The sequence below is a fragment of the Saccopteryx leptura genome, chromosome 6 (assembly GCF_036850995.1).
Source record: "Saccopteryx leptura isolate mSacLep1 chromosome 6, mSacLep1_pri_phased_curated, whole genome shotgun sequence".
In the NCBI taxonomy this organism is placed as follows: Eukaryota; Metazoa; Chordata; class Mammalia; order Chiroptera; family Emballonuridae; genus Saccopteryx; species Saccopteryx leptura.
The window spans coordinates 24409489-24422950 of NC_089508.1; the positions used below are offsets into that span (position 1 = coordinate 24409489).

At 44.5% G+C, this 13462-nt stretch overlaps 1 protein-coding gene across 1 annotated transcript in view; it reads left to right on the top strand.

The window, feature by feature from the left end:
- Positions 1-151: 151 nt before the first annotated feature.
- The window catches only part of POMT2 (protein O-mannosyltransferase 2), a 41557-nt gene continuing 28246 nt past the window's right edge, over positions 152-13462 (top strand). The window contains exons 1-4 of the mRNA XM_066341538.1: positions 152-467; positions 4369-4453; positions 10512-10616; positions 12604-12712. Of these exons, the coding sequence (XP_066197635.1) occupies positions 220-467; positions 4369-4453; positions 10512-10616; positions 12604-12712 (547 nt within the window). The 5' untranslated portion in view covers positions 152-219. The remainder of the gene's footprint in view (positions 468-4368; positions 4454-10511; positions 10617-12603; positions 12713-13462) is intronic.

Sequence of the window (13462 nt, forward strand, 5' to 3'; positions counted from 1 at the left end):
TTGAGCCCGTTTTCCCTCCGGCCCGGTCCGCCGGGCCTTCGCGGTCTGTCATGCTCTGCGCCACTAGCCGCCTCCTAGCGGCCGGGGTCCGCGCCCACTGCCTGCGCAGGGGACTACATTTCCCAGGGCACCCCGAGCTCCCTTTTGTGGCTTCTTGGCAGGACAGCCAGCAGACCTAGCGTGCCCACGGGCCGGAGGGCGATCCTGAGGAAGGGAAGGATGCCGTCGGCGGTGGGCGGCGGCCTGGCAGGGTCCGAGCTACGTCCCCGGAGGGGCCGCTGTGGGTCCCAGCCTGCCAGGGCCGCGCGCCCGGAGGGGGCCGCCGAAGCTGCAGCGCGGATCCCCAAACGGCCTGCTCGGGGCTCGCAGCGCTTTGAGACGGCCTGCCGGTGGGCCCTACTGGCCCTGGTGACGCTGCTCGCCTTCGCCACACGCTTCCACCGCCTTGACCAGCCACCGCACGTCTGGTGAGTGACGGGAGGGACTCGGCAGGCACCTTGGTAACCGGGGAGGGATGCGTCCCCTGATTGGCTCTAGGGCACGGAGGGGCGGGGCTCACAAAGAGAGGGGCGGAGTCGCGGTGAAGGGGAAACTGAGGTTTCTGGTGTTTGCCTGTAGCTAATAGCAGTCTGAATCTTTCCTGTGATGGGTGGCAGTGGGAGTCTTAGGATATGAGGAAGCAGTCTTTGTGCCTTCCAGGTTATGCTGCAGTGTCTCACCTGGCTCTCAAATTGTGGCCCTTAAAGGTGCTTTGAACTTTCCAAGGAGAATCAGAAATTCTGAGTACTGAATTTACTGAGATCGGAGTTCCCAAAAGTGCAGAATTTCCAGGCATCAGTGAAGGGGAAATTTTTTAATTGGGTATCTTCTTAACAGGGACAAAGTGCTGCACTGACATCCATTCGGTTTCTCTGTTTGGTTTTCATTAGTGCTGAAAAAGTCTCACACAAGTAGGTAGTAGAAAATATGATTAAAAATTTAATAGAAATACTATTAAATAATAGAAATAGTTATAACTAAGAAATGGATATTCTTCTTCCAGTGAACTTTGCAAAAATTGTGACAGTGATTGCATTGTTTGGACACCAGTGACATCAGAAGATAAATCTATCAGTTTTTCTTTTTGACAATGATTAAGGGAGGAGTTGATATCTATGAATGGATTATTGATCCAGAGGTTACCTTTATGGGGGTCATTATTTTTAGGGTAATAATGGTAAATAACTTTCCAAGGAGAATTAGAAATTCTTAGTACTGAATTTCCTGAGGTCCAACTTTCTAATCTGCAGAATTTTTTAATTTATCTGCAGTTTTGAACTACACTCTTAAATGTTTGATTTATTATCTGAAATATGAATTTCCAGTTGATGTCTGCAACAATAAAAAAGTCTTGGAGAAGTGGAAACATTTCTACATCTTCCTGTATGTGACTTTCCTAAAGAACAAGTTTCTTTGTGAATGCATCTGTCTTATTTCTTAATGTAAAAATGTTTGTGTTAAACTCCTGAAGAGAAATATTTATTTTGTTGAAGAGGCTAAACATATCTGCCATATATACAAGCTTAGCCATCATTCTTCATCCAACAAAAGCTCTACTAATGGAGAGTTTCACTCTTGCAGAAACTCTTTCACTTTTCTCAGCTCGAAAAGGCATAACTGAACCCTTCCTGTTAAGAGAATCCATGCTTTAATAGTGTTCTGAACAGTCTGTAGTTCAAACCTAGATTGCGAATATCATTAACGATCTTCATTGTGTCAATCATAATTTTTAAATTATCATACAACCTAAATAGCCTTAATAAAGCATGGTTAAAATTACTTAAAGCCCAAGAGTACGAGTTTCAAGCAATTAATGAGAATTTAAACTAAAAAAAAAAAAAAGCTTTTGACATAAGTGATTTGAGGAAACAAGACATCAAGCTTAAATTTAATCTTTAGATAAATGAGAGGTTAGCAAGCTATCATAAATTTAAGTTACATATATATTTATTCTGTATCTAGAGTTTCTATTTATTTAAAAAGGGCAAAGAGGTTTCCTATAATAACAAAAGATTTGTAATAAGGGTTTTTTTTCAAGGCTGCTAACTTCTAACTCTGAGACGTTTGTTACTAGAAACTACATTTCATTGCGGCACCTTAGTTGTTCATTGACTGCTTTCTCACTTGTGCCTTGACTGGAGAGCAACAGCAGAGCAAGTTGACCCCTTGCTCAAGCCAGCGTTCTTGGGCTTTAAGCCAGCGACCTTTGGGCTCAAGCCAGGGACCATGGGGTCATGTCTATGATCCCAGCCAAAGGCAATATGCATGGGGCTGCTAAAGTTAGGGGTCTCTAAAGCTTACATAAATAATGCCAGCAGGTGTACGTCTCAGGGATTAGACATTATATAGCTTGACTCTATACATAGTTATTAGAATATTATTGACTGTAGTCCCTATGCTGCACTTTATACCTCCATGACGATTCTTTACCAATTCCAGTTCCAATATAGATTCAAATTACTAACCAATTTGTACTTCTCAATCCCTTCACCTTTTACAACCATCTTCCCAACCCCTATCCCATCTAGCAACCATCAAAATGTTCTCTGTATCTATGGATCTGTTTCCATTTTGCTTGTTCATTTATTTTGTTTTTTAGATTCGATTATTGAAAGGTACATATTTATTACCATTTAATTGTTCGCATTTTTTTTTTTTTTTTTTTTTTTGTGTGTGTGTGTGTGTGAGACAGACAGAGAGAGGGACAGACAGGCAGGAAGGGAGAGAGATGAGAAGCATCAATTCTCCATTGCGGATCGTTCATTGTTCATTGATTACTTTCTCATATGTACCTTGACTGGGGGGCTACAGCAGAGTGAGTGACCCCTTGTTCAAGCCAGTGAGCTTGGGCTCAAACCAGCACCTTGGGCTTCAAGCCAGCGACCATAGGGTCACATCTATGGTCCTACGCTCAAGCTGGCAACCCCACGCTCAAGCTGGTGAGCCTGTGCTTAAGCCATATGAGCCCACGCTCACGCTGGCAACCTCGGGGTTTCAAACCTGGATCCTTTGCATCCCAGTCCAACTCTCTATCCGCTGCGCCACCACCTGCCTGGTTGTTCACGTTTTTTGTTGTTTTTTTTTTGTATTTTTCTGAAGCTGGAAACGGGGAGAGACAGTCAGACAGACTCCCGCATGCGCCCGACCGGGATCCACCCGGCACGCCCACCAGGGGCGACGCTCTGCCCACCAGGGGGCGATGCTCTGCCCCTCCGGGGTGTCGCTCTGCTGCGACCAGAGCCACTCTAGCGCCTGGGGCAGAGGCCAAGGAGCCATCCCCAGCGCCCGGGCCATCTTTGCTCCAATGGAGCCTTGGCTGCGGGAGGGGAAGAGAGAGACAGAGAGGAAGGAGGGGGTGAGGGTGGAGAAGCAAATGGGCGCTTCTCCTATGTGCCCTGGCCGGGAATCGAACCCGGGTCCCCCGCATGCCAGGCCGACGCTCTACCACTGAGCCAACCGGCCAGGACCTGTTCACGTTTTTTATCTTAAGAAAAACTTTTAACATTTAATATAGTACTGGTTTTTGATGATGGACTCTTGCAGCTTTTTCTTGTCTGGGAAGCTCTTTATATGTCCTTCGATTCTAAATAAGAGCTTTGTTGGGTAGAGTAATCTTGGTTGCAATCTGTTTATTTGTATTCTCTGATTCTTCCTGATTCCCCTTTTTTTTTTTTTTTTTTTTGTATTTTTCTGAAGGTGGAAACCGGGAGGCAGTCAGACAGATTCCCACATGCACCCAACCGGGATCCACCCAGCATGCCCACCAGGGGGCGATGCTCTGCCCATCTGGGGTGTCGCTCTGTTGCAACCAGAGCCATTCTAGCACCTCAGGGAGAGGCCACCGAGCCATCCTCAGCACCTGGGCCAACTTTGCTCCAATGGAGCCTTGGCTGCGGGAGGGGAAGAGAGAGACAGAGAGGAAGGTGAGGGGGAGGGGTGGAGAAGCAGATGGGCGCCTCTCCTGTGTGCCCTGGCTGGGAATCGAACCTGGGACTCCTGCACGCCAGGCTGACGCTCTACCACTGAGCCAACCGGCCAGGGCCCCGATTCACTTTTGAAAGATTGTATGTTTTTAGGAATTTATCCATATCATCTAGATTGGTCAGTTCGTTGGCATATAATTGTTCGTAATATTTTCTTACAGTGCATTGTATTATTGTCTATTGTTACTTCTGTTTCATCTCTGATTTTATTTATTTGGGTCCTCTCTCTTTTTTTTTCTTGATGAGTCTTATTAAAGGTTTGTCAATCGTGTTTATCTTTTCAAAGAACCAGTTCTTGGTTTCATTGATCTTTTGTATCTCATTTCTCTTTTTGTTTTTCCTTTAGTTGGGACGAGACTCACTTTGGAAAAATGGGAAGTTACTATATCAACCGTACCTTTTTCTTTGATGTGCACCCACCTCTGGGAAAGGTGAGCAGTGTGGTGAACAATAGCGCCCTCCTAACGGTTGGAGCCAAGACTGGGTTTTGGATTTAATTCTTGACCTCATAGAAAAAAATTCCTGACATTCCAGACCAATTGTTTTCATGGAAAATCTTTGGTATTTTTAGGGGTCCTCTGGGCTCAGAAATGGAGAGGGAGTCCATCAGCTGATGGATGGATAAGCAAAATGTGGTATTTCTATAAATTGGAATTTAATTCCACTATTAAAATAGGATGAAGTATTGATACATGCCACAACATGGATGGATCTTATAAACATGATGCTAAGTGAAAAAGCCAGGTACAAAAGGTCACATATGGTCTGATTCCATTTATATGAAAGGTCTCAAACTGACAAATCCACAGAGACAGAAAGATTCATAGTTGTCGGGGTCTGCGGGGAGGGAGTTTTGGGAAGTGCCTGAATGGGTGCAGAGTTTCTTTTTGGGGTGATGAAATGTTCTGGAACAAGGTAGTGGTAATGGTTGCATAACCTTGTGAATAAACTAAAGAGCACTAAATTGTATACATTAAAATGTTGAACTTTATAGTATATGACTTTCAGTTGGAAAAAAGAGCCTTTTTGGCTGGGTGGCTCGGTTGGTTAGGGCCTCTTCCCAAAGAAGCACAAAAGGTTGCCGGTTCAATACCCGGTCAGGGCACATACAGGACTCATCTATGTTTCTGTCTTTCCCTCTCTCTTCCCTCTTTTCTCTCTGATATCAATAAATAAAAAAAAATATATATATATATAAAGAAATGGAGAGAAGGAATATGCTGCATAAAGCTCAGGGAAGCTGATGTCCTCGGGGAGTGAAACCTGTTTCCCCCTCCTTCCTTCCAGCACATACATTGTTTGACCTGTTCTTTTCACATGTTTTACAGTTAGAGATTCCACTAATGAGAATTCCTTTTACTCTTTTAAAAACAAACACCTGAGAAGGGTAGTGGGTTAGCCCTGCATTCACTCGGGCCTTGTTTCCTAACTGGAGGCTGAGATCTCAGTGCCAAGGGGACAGGAATTTGCCTGTGATGAAGTGGGGGGTGATCCCAGAGCACGGTGTACTGGGGAGGCAGGCGTGGCCGAGGTAGTCGGGATGGACAGATGGGCTTCGGAAGGCACGGGAGCTAGGGCTAGGGGCCACGGAGAAGGCCCTGGCAGGTGGGGACGTGGGATAGGCGGCCTAGTTCAACTTTAGCTCTGAGCCCAGAGCAGAATTATTATGCCTTTTTCTGTCTCATTTATAAGATAACAACAGTAAACATGAGAGCAGTTGAACACTTAGTTTATTCTAGTCACTTTAGACGCATGATCTTACCTAATCATCAGACCCTATGAAGTAAAACCCTCATTTTACAGATGGGGAAACTGGGCTTGGAGAGGAGAAGTAGTTTGCCGTAGGCAGCAAAGCTAGTATGTGACAGTCAAGGTGCAGACTGGCGTCGAGTCCGCCCTCTCGAGCATTACGTCACACTGCCTCGTGAGCTTGCCTGGCTTCAGCGCTCAGACTACATCTGTCACTAACATAGAATGAGCCCTTTGAGTAGTACGAACTTTCATGTACGTCCTTGTGCCTCCTGACCATCCAGAGTACGATTGTACATGTGTAAGGAAGGCAACATTAAAAAAGGCAAATATATGTTCTTCTTGTTTCCATAAATTGGTTATCAAACAAACATGATTTTAAGTTAATAAAACTGGAACTGGAATTAATATCATTTAAAACAACAACAACAACAAAAAACTCACTCCTAGAGTTAGCAAGCATGAAAACAACTACGCAAAGGGTGAAGCAGCAGAAGGTGTTGAATGTGTGCAGTGGGCCAGCCCGGGAACCAGGTCTCTGGAGAGGAGATTTTCATAAGAAACCCAGCCTCACCTCACAGTTGGGGACTGCCTGTTCTGGGAATCCCCTGTGCTCAGCACAGTGAAGATGTGGAACACGCTGGCTGCGTGTTTTCACTGAAGCCTCCCCTTTCGCACATCCTGCCCGTGTGTGCAGGGAGAAGTGGGGGCTCCTAAGGCTGCCCCCAGGGAGCGCAGTCCATCGGTTCCTCTAACTCAGGGGTCTCAAACTCGCGGCCCGCCGAACAATTTTGTGCGGCCCGCAAACTAATCCACGAAGTTCAAAATGTTTTGGATAAAATTAAGTAACTTGTATTTTTCATTTCTCTAGCATCCTAGCTAGATATTAGCTTAGTTAACAGCAGTTGTGATGCGAACTACAGTTTCTGGTCGTTTTGTGACACTGAGTAAACTGCATGTACAATTGTGCTTGTTGTACTGATTTTTTTTTGTTTTCAACTGCAGTGAGAAAAGTGTTGCGTAACAGTTGCCTTTTGTAGACCTAGTGCGGCCCGCCAAACGGCTGTGATCTTGCTCTGAGGCCCACATGCTGAGTTGAGTTTGAGACCCCTGCTCTAACTGTCTCCTAGTGGTCCTGTGCTCTACCTGGCGGAAAGAGAGTCAGCAGCAAAGCAGAAACCTGGGAGAGAAAGCAGAGTACCTTGCCCAGGTTCTGAGGCCAAGCCCGTCAAAGAATCAAAAGCCTCTTTCACTGGCGAGCCAAGAGTTTTCTCCGGCAGTACTGAGTCCCATACCTGCCGCTTCACACGGGCCCCCAGCCCTGGGCACTTGGGGGCTCTCGAAGAATAGGTACTTTTAAAGAAATTAAAATGCCTGTATAGAGTAAAAAATTTGATCAGTGTAGAAGGAAAGAGATTAAAAAACTCCTTTCCCTCACTTTTCTGTTCTTCAGAGGTAATCGGTCACCTTTGTTAAGTTTCTTATATATCCTCCTAGTAACTTTTTAAACAAATATAAGTGTGTAGATATTTATACACACATTAATACTAGTTTACATGAACAACACATTATACAAATGGGATCAGACTAAAATTGTTCAGCAATTTGTATTTTATTTTTTTAAATATTTTATTTATTGATTTTAGAGAAAGAGAAATGGAGGGAGGGGAAGAGTGGGAAGCATCAACTTGTACTGGTTGCTTCTCCTTTCTGCCTTAACTGTGTAGCCTGGAATTTTGAACCAGCAACCTCAGCATTCTAGGTCAACGCATTATTAACTGTGCCACCACAGGTCAGACAGCAACTTGGAGGGGAGATAGTGAGGCAGACTCCTGCATGCGACTTGACCAGGATCCACCTGGCCACCCATTCTGTGGCCAGTGCTCGAGTACCAAGCTATTTTTAGTGCCTGAGGCCAATGTGCTGGGAAAAACTGAGCTATCCTTAGCACCCAGGGCATTGCTTGAACAATCAAGCCACTGGCTGTAGGAGGGGAAGAGGAGGAGAAGGGGAAGAGAAGCAGGTGGTAGCTTCTCCTGTGGGCTTTGACTGGGAATCGAAGCCAGGACATCCATATACCAGGCTGATGCTCTATCCACCGAGCTTCCAGCCAGGGCCAAAAATAGTATTTTAAACATGATGTATCTTTACTTCTTTTCACATTAGCACATAAAAATGTACTTTATCCTTTTTAATGACCATATCATTCCGTTATACATGTGCATAAATTATTTTATCCCTCTTCAATTGTGAGCATTTATGTTAGTTCCAATTTTTAGTTATAACAAAAAATGTTGCATGAACATCCTTGAACCTGTATCTTTTCATAGTTGTATAGGTGTATCTAAAAGAATCTTGGCAGGCAAACTAATGAGTCAAATGGACATTTAAATTTGTGTTAGAGTGTCACCCCAATAAATTTAATTAAAAATTATTATATATTATATATTATATTATATTATATATTATTATTATATATTATATATATTATATATTATATATATTAATTATAAAAATTATTATATATATTATATATATATTATATATTATATTATATATATTATTACTATGATATTTTTTTCAGAAAAACTTAGTAATAGCTAATGTATTTACTAAGTTATACATTATGTATAAACTTAGTATAACTAATGTATTTACTAAACTTAGTAATAACTAATGTTATTACTTAGTTATACTAAGTTTTTCTGAAAAAAATATCATGGTAATTAATATATAGTTCCACCAATATTATATGAGGGAGTCCACTTCCCTGACACCATTGCCAGCACGGTGTAATTAGATTATATTGTCAAAACTGCCGATTTGAGAGTAAAAATTGGTATATCACTGTTTTCATTGCATATCTTTTATTAGTTAGGTTGAACGTTTCTTTTTGATATATTTATTTGTATTTTGTTTTCTATGAATTTGCCTTTTTTCCTAGTAGGGTGTTCTTTTTCTCATTGATTTGAATGAGGTAGTTAGGAAATTAGCTCAGTGCTACTTATAACCTTGAGGGAACTGAGGGTAGGAGTTCCGAGTGCCTGCTAAGTACTTGGCATAGGGCCAGGTGTTTTGCCTGCAGCATCACGTCTTACCCTCACATCCCTTGTTTTATGACTTGTAGCTCAGAGATAGTAAGTAGTGTCCACGATCAGGGAGCTAGCACGTGGGGCACTGAGGTCCAACCCGCCTGTGCATTTCCTTACTGTCCTGGACCAGCCAAGCAGTCTGGGCATATAGACCAGCACCAGGCAGATTTGTCCTCTGAGAACCCATGTGGGAAGGAACATCCATTTTGATTGTCACCTGTCAGTTTTAGTTCTGGACCATGGGATTTCTCTTTTTTTTAATTTTTAAAATTTTTATTAAAACAAGGTATTATAATCAATTACTGCTGAACTCAGGCTTCTATACCTTGACATAGAACTACAAAGAGTGGGCGCTGGCTGGTTGGCTCAGTGGTAGAGCATTGGCCTGGTGTGTGGATGCTGGATTTGATTCCCAGTCTAGGCACACAGGAGAACTGACCATCTGCTTCTCTACTCCTCCCCTTTCTCTCTCTCTCTCTCACAACCATTTCTCCACTGGTTTGAGTGCATCAGCCCTGGACACTGGGGATGGCTTCGTGGTGCCTTTGCCTCAGGTGCTGAAAATAGCTTGGTTGTGAGCATGGCCCCAGATGGACAGAGTATCGGCTCCAGACAGGGGTTGCTGGGTGGATCCTGGTTGGGGCACATGTGGTGGGAGTCTGTCTCTGCATCTCTTCCTCTCACTTGGAAAAGAAGTAAAAAAAAAGAACTACAGAGAGTGGCTCTGTTTATAACAACTAGAGAAAAGAATGAGCTGGTTAGTGGTCCAAATCCAAGTGCCACAAGCAGTGTTGCTGGGAGGGGCTTTCTCTCTACACAGCCTAACCGGAACACAGGTCAGGCTGGGCAGCCCGGGGCTGTGACAGACACTGGCATTTGCTGGCAGTTTTTAGGTTTTAGCTGCTTCTGATTGCTTGTGTGAAAAGAGAATTTTACACTGTTGATGGCCAAGGGAAGATAGAAATCCTCTCAAATGATCCTCTCAAATGTTGTGAAGGATTTACGTCTTAGTTTATGGCTCATTTGTTCTGGTTTGGGGTGTGCCAGGGTTGCCTCCCTTTGGAATCCTGGAAAAAGGAGAAACCAAGTCTCTGGCCTATAGGCATTTTTTCCACTGGATGTTTCTCTTCCTCTCTAGGGAAATGCAACAGTCTTTTCTCTTTTCCATTTTCTTCCCTTCTCTCTATTCCTGGTGTGTAAAACTGTGGCCTCTTTTCTCCCTCCTCATTCTGACTGGGAGCCGCATTTCCGTTCAGTGGGCCGACCTCCCAGGAGTCAGCCCCGCCCACGGCCTCCCCCAGGAGCTGTCTGTCTGATTTCACAGCGAATGAAGGCAGGCTGAATGAGAGCCCCTCGCTGGCCCTGCTCTTCATGTTGTGGGATTTTTTTCTCCCTAAGTGTTCGGTTTGCACTTTTCTCAAGAACTTGGCCTTAACACAAGAGAGGATTTGTTTCAAGCAATGAGCTCTGTAGACAGAAGATTCTTTGCTTTGCAACAGCTGCAGGAGAAAATGTCACATCGTCAACTCCTTCTATGGACAGTTGTCAAGGGAAGCCGAAGTCTGGGTACAGTGAGAGGGAAATTCAGGGATGGAGGAATCTCCTTTCTAAGATCTCTCATTTTTATTGTTTGTTCCTTTCCTCTCAGATGCTGATAGGTCTTGCTGGCTACCTGAGTGGATATGATGGTACCTTTATGTTCCAGAAGCCTGGGGACAAATACGAGCATCACAACTACATGGGAATGAGAGGAGTAAGGCCTCCCGACTGTAGCCTCCCCGCACCCTGGGCACACTCAGTCGGAAGTGTTTCGGCTGGAAGCCCTGGAGTGCGGGCGGGTGTAGATAAACGGGCTGTGGGTGGGGAGAGGATGAAGGGACTCACACCTGTACTAGAAATTCAGGTGCAGAGATTCAGAACTGGTGTGGGGAAGAAGGGGCGGGGAGGCCACAGATGATGTGGAGGTTACAGAGATAGGAGCAAGCCCACCCCGTCACCTGTTACCCTGCCCGTGCGAGATGTCAGGCGACAGGCAGGAGAGCAGCCTGGGATCCTGGCAGCCAGGAGTCTCCTGTGGTCCCAATGGGGGCCTCAGCACATCGGCAGCTCCACGTCCTTCTCTCTCAGACCACGGTGGCTGGAGTATTGCCTAACTCTGAGGGCCTTTCCTTAAGATTTCAGCATCCCCGCCCTCCTGTCACCAGGTCCTACTTCTTTCCTGGGAAGGTTTCAGGCACACGCAAGAGGCTTTCCAGTCTTTGAAGGGAGGCCATGTGTGTGCTCACTCCCTGTGTGCCCTGAGCCCCAGCACCAGCTTTGATGGAGCATGGCAGGGCCTAAACACCCAGCTCTGGGGACACCGTACCTGTAGCTAAATGAAACCTGAAGAAACTGACTGTCATTGTGGAGCTCTCAAAGCAAGTTGCGTTACAAACCCCTTCCCTTGAGGAGCTCAAACACTTTAGGTAAATGCAAAGTGCTTATTAGGGTTAATCATTGGGTAATTTCATGGTCATGTCATGTCATGTGAAACAAGAAGTGTCCCATACCTTCAAGTTTATGTTCTAAGTGACCCTGTGTTTTCTTAATGACGTTTGAATACCACACAGCATGCATTACTGGATATAGGCCTGACTCACTGTGAACTTTCTGTGAGGATTGAGAAAGCCAAATATAACAGCCTTGCACCCTTTCACACTAGGGCACATTGCTTTCTGTTGACAAAAAGTGACAGCCCAAATGTGAGAGTTTCCATTTCCCTGGGCTTGTCTGTTTATTTTTGATGGACAGTGTCGGGAGGTACAGAGAAGGCTTGTGGTTCAAAACAAAAGAAAACAAAACAAAACAAAAAACAACCCTCCAGATACTGAAATGTGAAGCCATCCTTTTTCTAAAATCAAAATACAACCCGTCGATTCAAGAGTGATTCTTGTTATGATTGAAGAAAAGTGCCAAGGGAGAAATCACAGAAATAACATTAGAATTCTCTAAAATGGTAAAACACCTTCAGAGAGGGCTTTCTTAACTTGTACCCACAGTTTTGCAATAGAAGCTAATGTTTATCAAGTACTTCCTGTGTGTTAATAAACTTGAGGTCATTTACTCTTCAGAGTAAACCCTGTGAGGTAGGAACTCCTGTTCTTCACATTGCACAGAGGGGAGGCTGAGGTGCAGAGAGAGATGTGACTTGGTCACAGCAAGCAGTGTGGGGCAGTCCAACTGAGGCACCCCCCGCTTGAAAACATTGTGCCACCCTGCCCACACCTTCCTGGCTGGACTTTGCTGATTTTGTGTCAGTGCACAAGTCGCAGCTCAATGGGAACATAAATGTTGCTTGACTTGATGCTTCACTGTTACACCACCGCTTTCTCCTTTATTCATATTCCAGGTGATTTTATGTCACCATGTCATGCCTCATTAGGATCCCCCATCTTTTTTTTCATACATTTTTTTTATTATTATTAATTTTAATGGGGTGACATTGATAAATCAGGGTACATATGTTCAGAGAAAACATCTCTAGGTTATTTTGACATTTGATTATGCTGCATTCCCATCACCCAAAGTCCAACTGTCTTCTGTCACCTTCTAACAGGTTTTCTTTGTGCTCTGCCCCTTCCCCAACCTCCCCCCTCCCCCCTCCCAGGATCCCCCATCTTAAACCTAAGTTTGTACCAAGTCAGATGGGTCCCTGGGCTTAGCTTAGCTGGTTGTTGGACTGCTTCTCCTTTCCTCCGCAGTTCTGCGCGTTCCTGGGCTCCTTGCTGGTCCCCTTTGCCTACCTCACTGTGCTGGAGCTGTCCCAGTCCCTGGCGGCGGCGCTGCTCACTGCCGCCCTCCTCACGTTCGGTGAGTTGTCTTAGACCACAGACCTTTGGGGAATTGACCGCCACACTGTGAATGTAACTAAAAACCAACAGGCTCAAAGATCCTGTCTCTGGGCCCAGTTCTTAAGTAACTTATGATTGAGTAAATATATTACAAATCTCATTTTATTCAGTAGTAATACTTACATGTAAACACTTGTATGTTGCAAGCCTTTACCTTATTGGAAGGGAGAGTTGGCATGGGTAACCCAAGGGGGAATAGATGATCTCTAGGTTGCCCAGGTTTGAGGTTGAATTGGATGAGAAGATAAAATGTGTGTGTGTGTGTGTGTGTGTGTGTGCAATTATGCTTCTGTTAGATACCTATCAAGATTAGTTTGTACTCCTTGAACTAATTTTAGCAGAACACAAGGGCAGATGCCTCAGAAGTAGCTAGGTAGCAGGGGATAGCGAAATGGGGACTTAGGTATTTTCTGTGGATAATCCTCACTTGGCTGGTTGAGAGCTGATCCGCAGAGATCGATCTGTTGCTAGCCTTGCTCTTCTGAAGGGCATTCATGCCCTGATAGAGCTTAGTGTGTAAAGAAGTCCAGACCACTTTAGGTGGGTATTTTAGGGGTGGGTGATTCTGGCCATGTTTTGATAGGTATGCTTTAAGATTATAGAGCTTTTCTGTAGAGGATTGGTGGCTTTTTCCTCGTGTCTTAAATTTCCCCTTTCAGTTATTCATTCAGCCATTTATTCATTTTTCATTCAAGTAAAATCTCTCCTC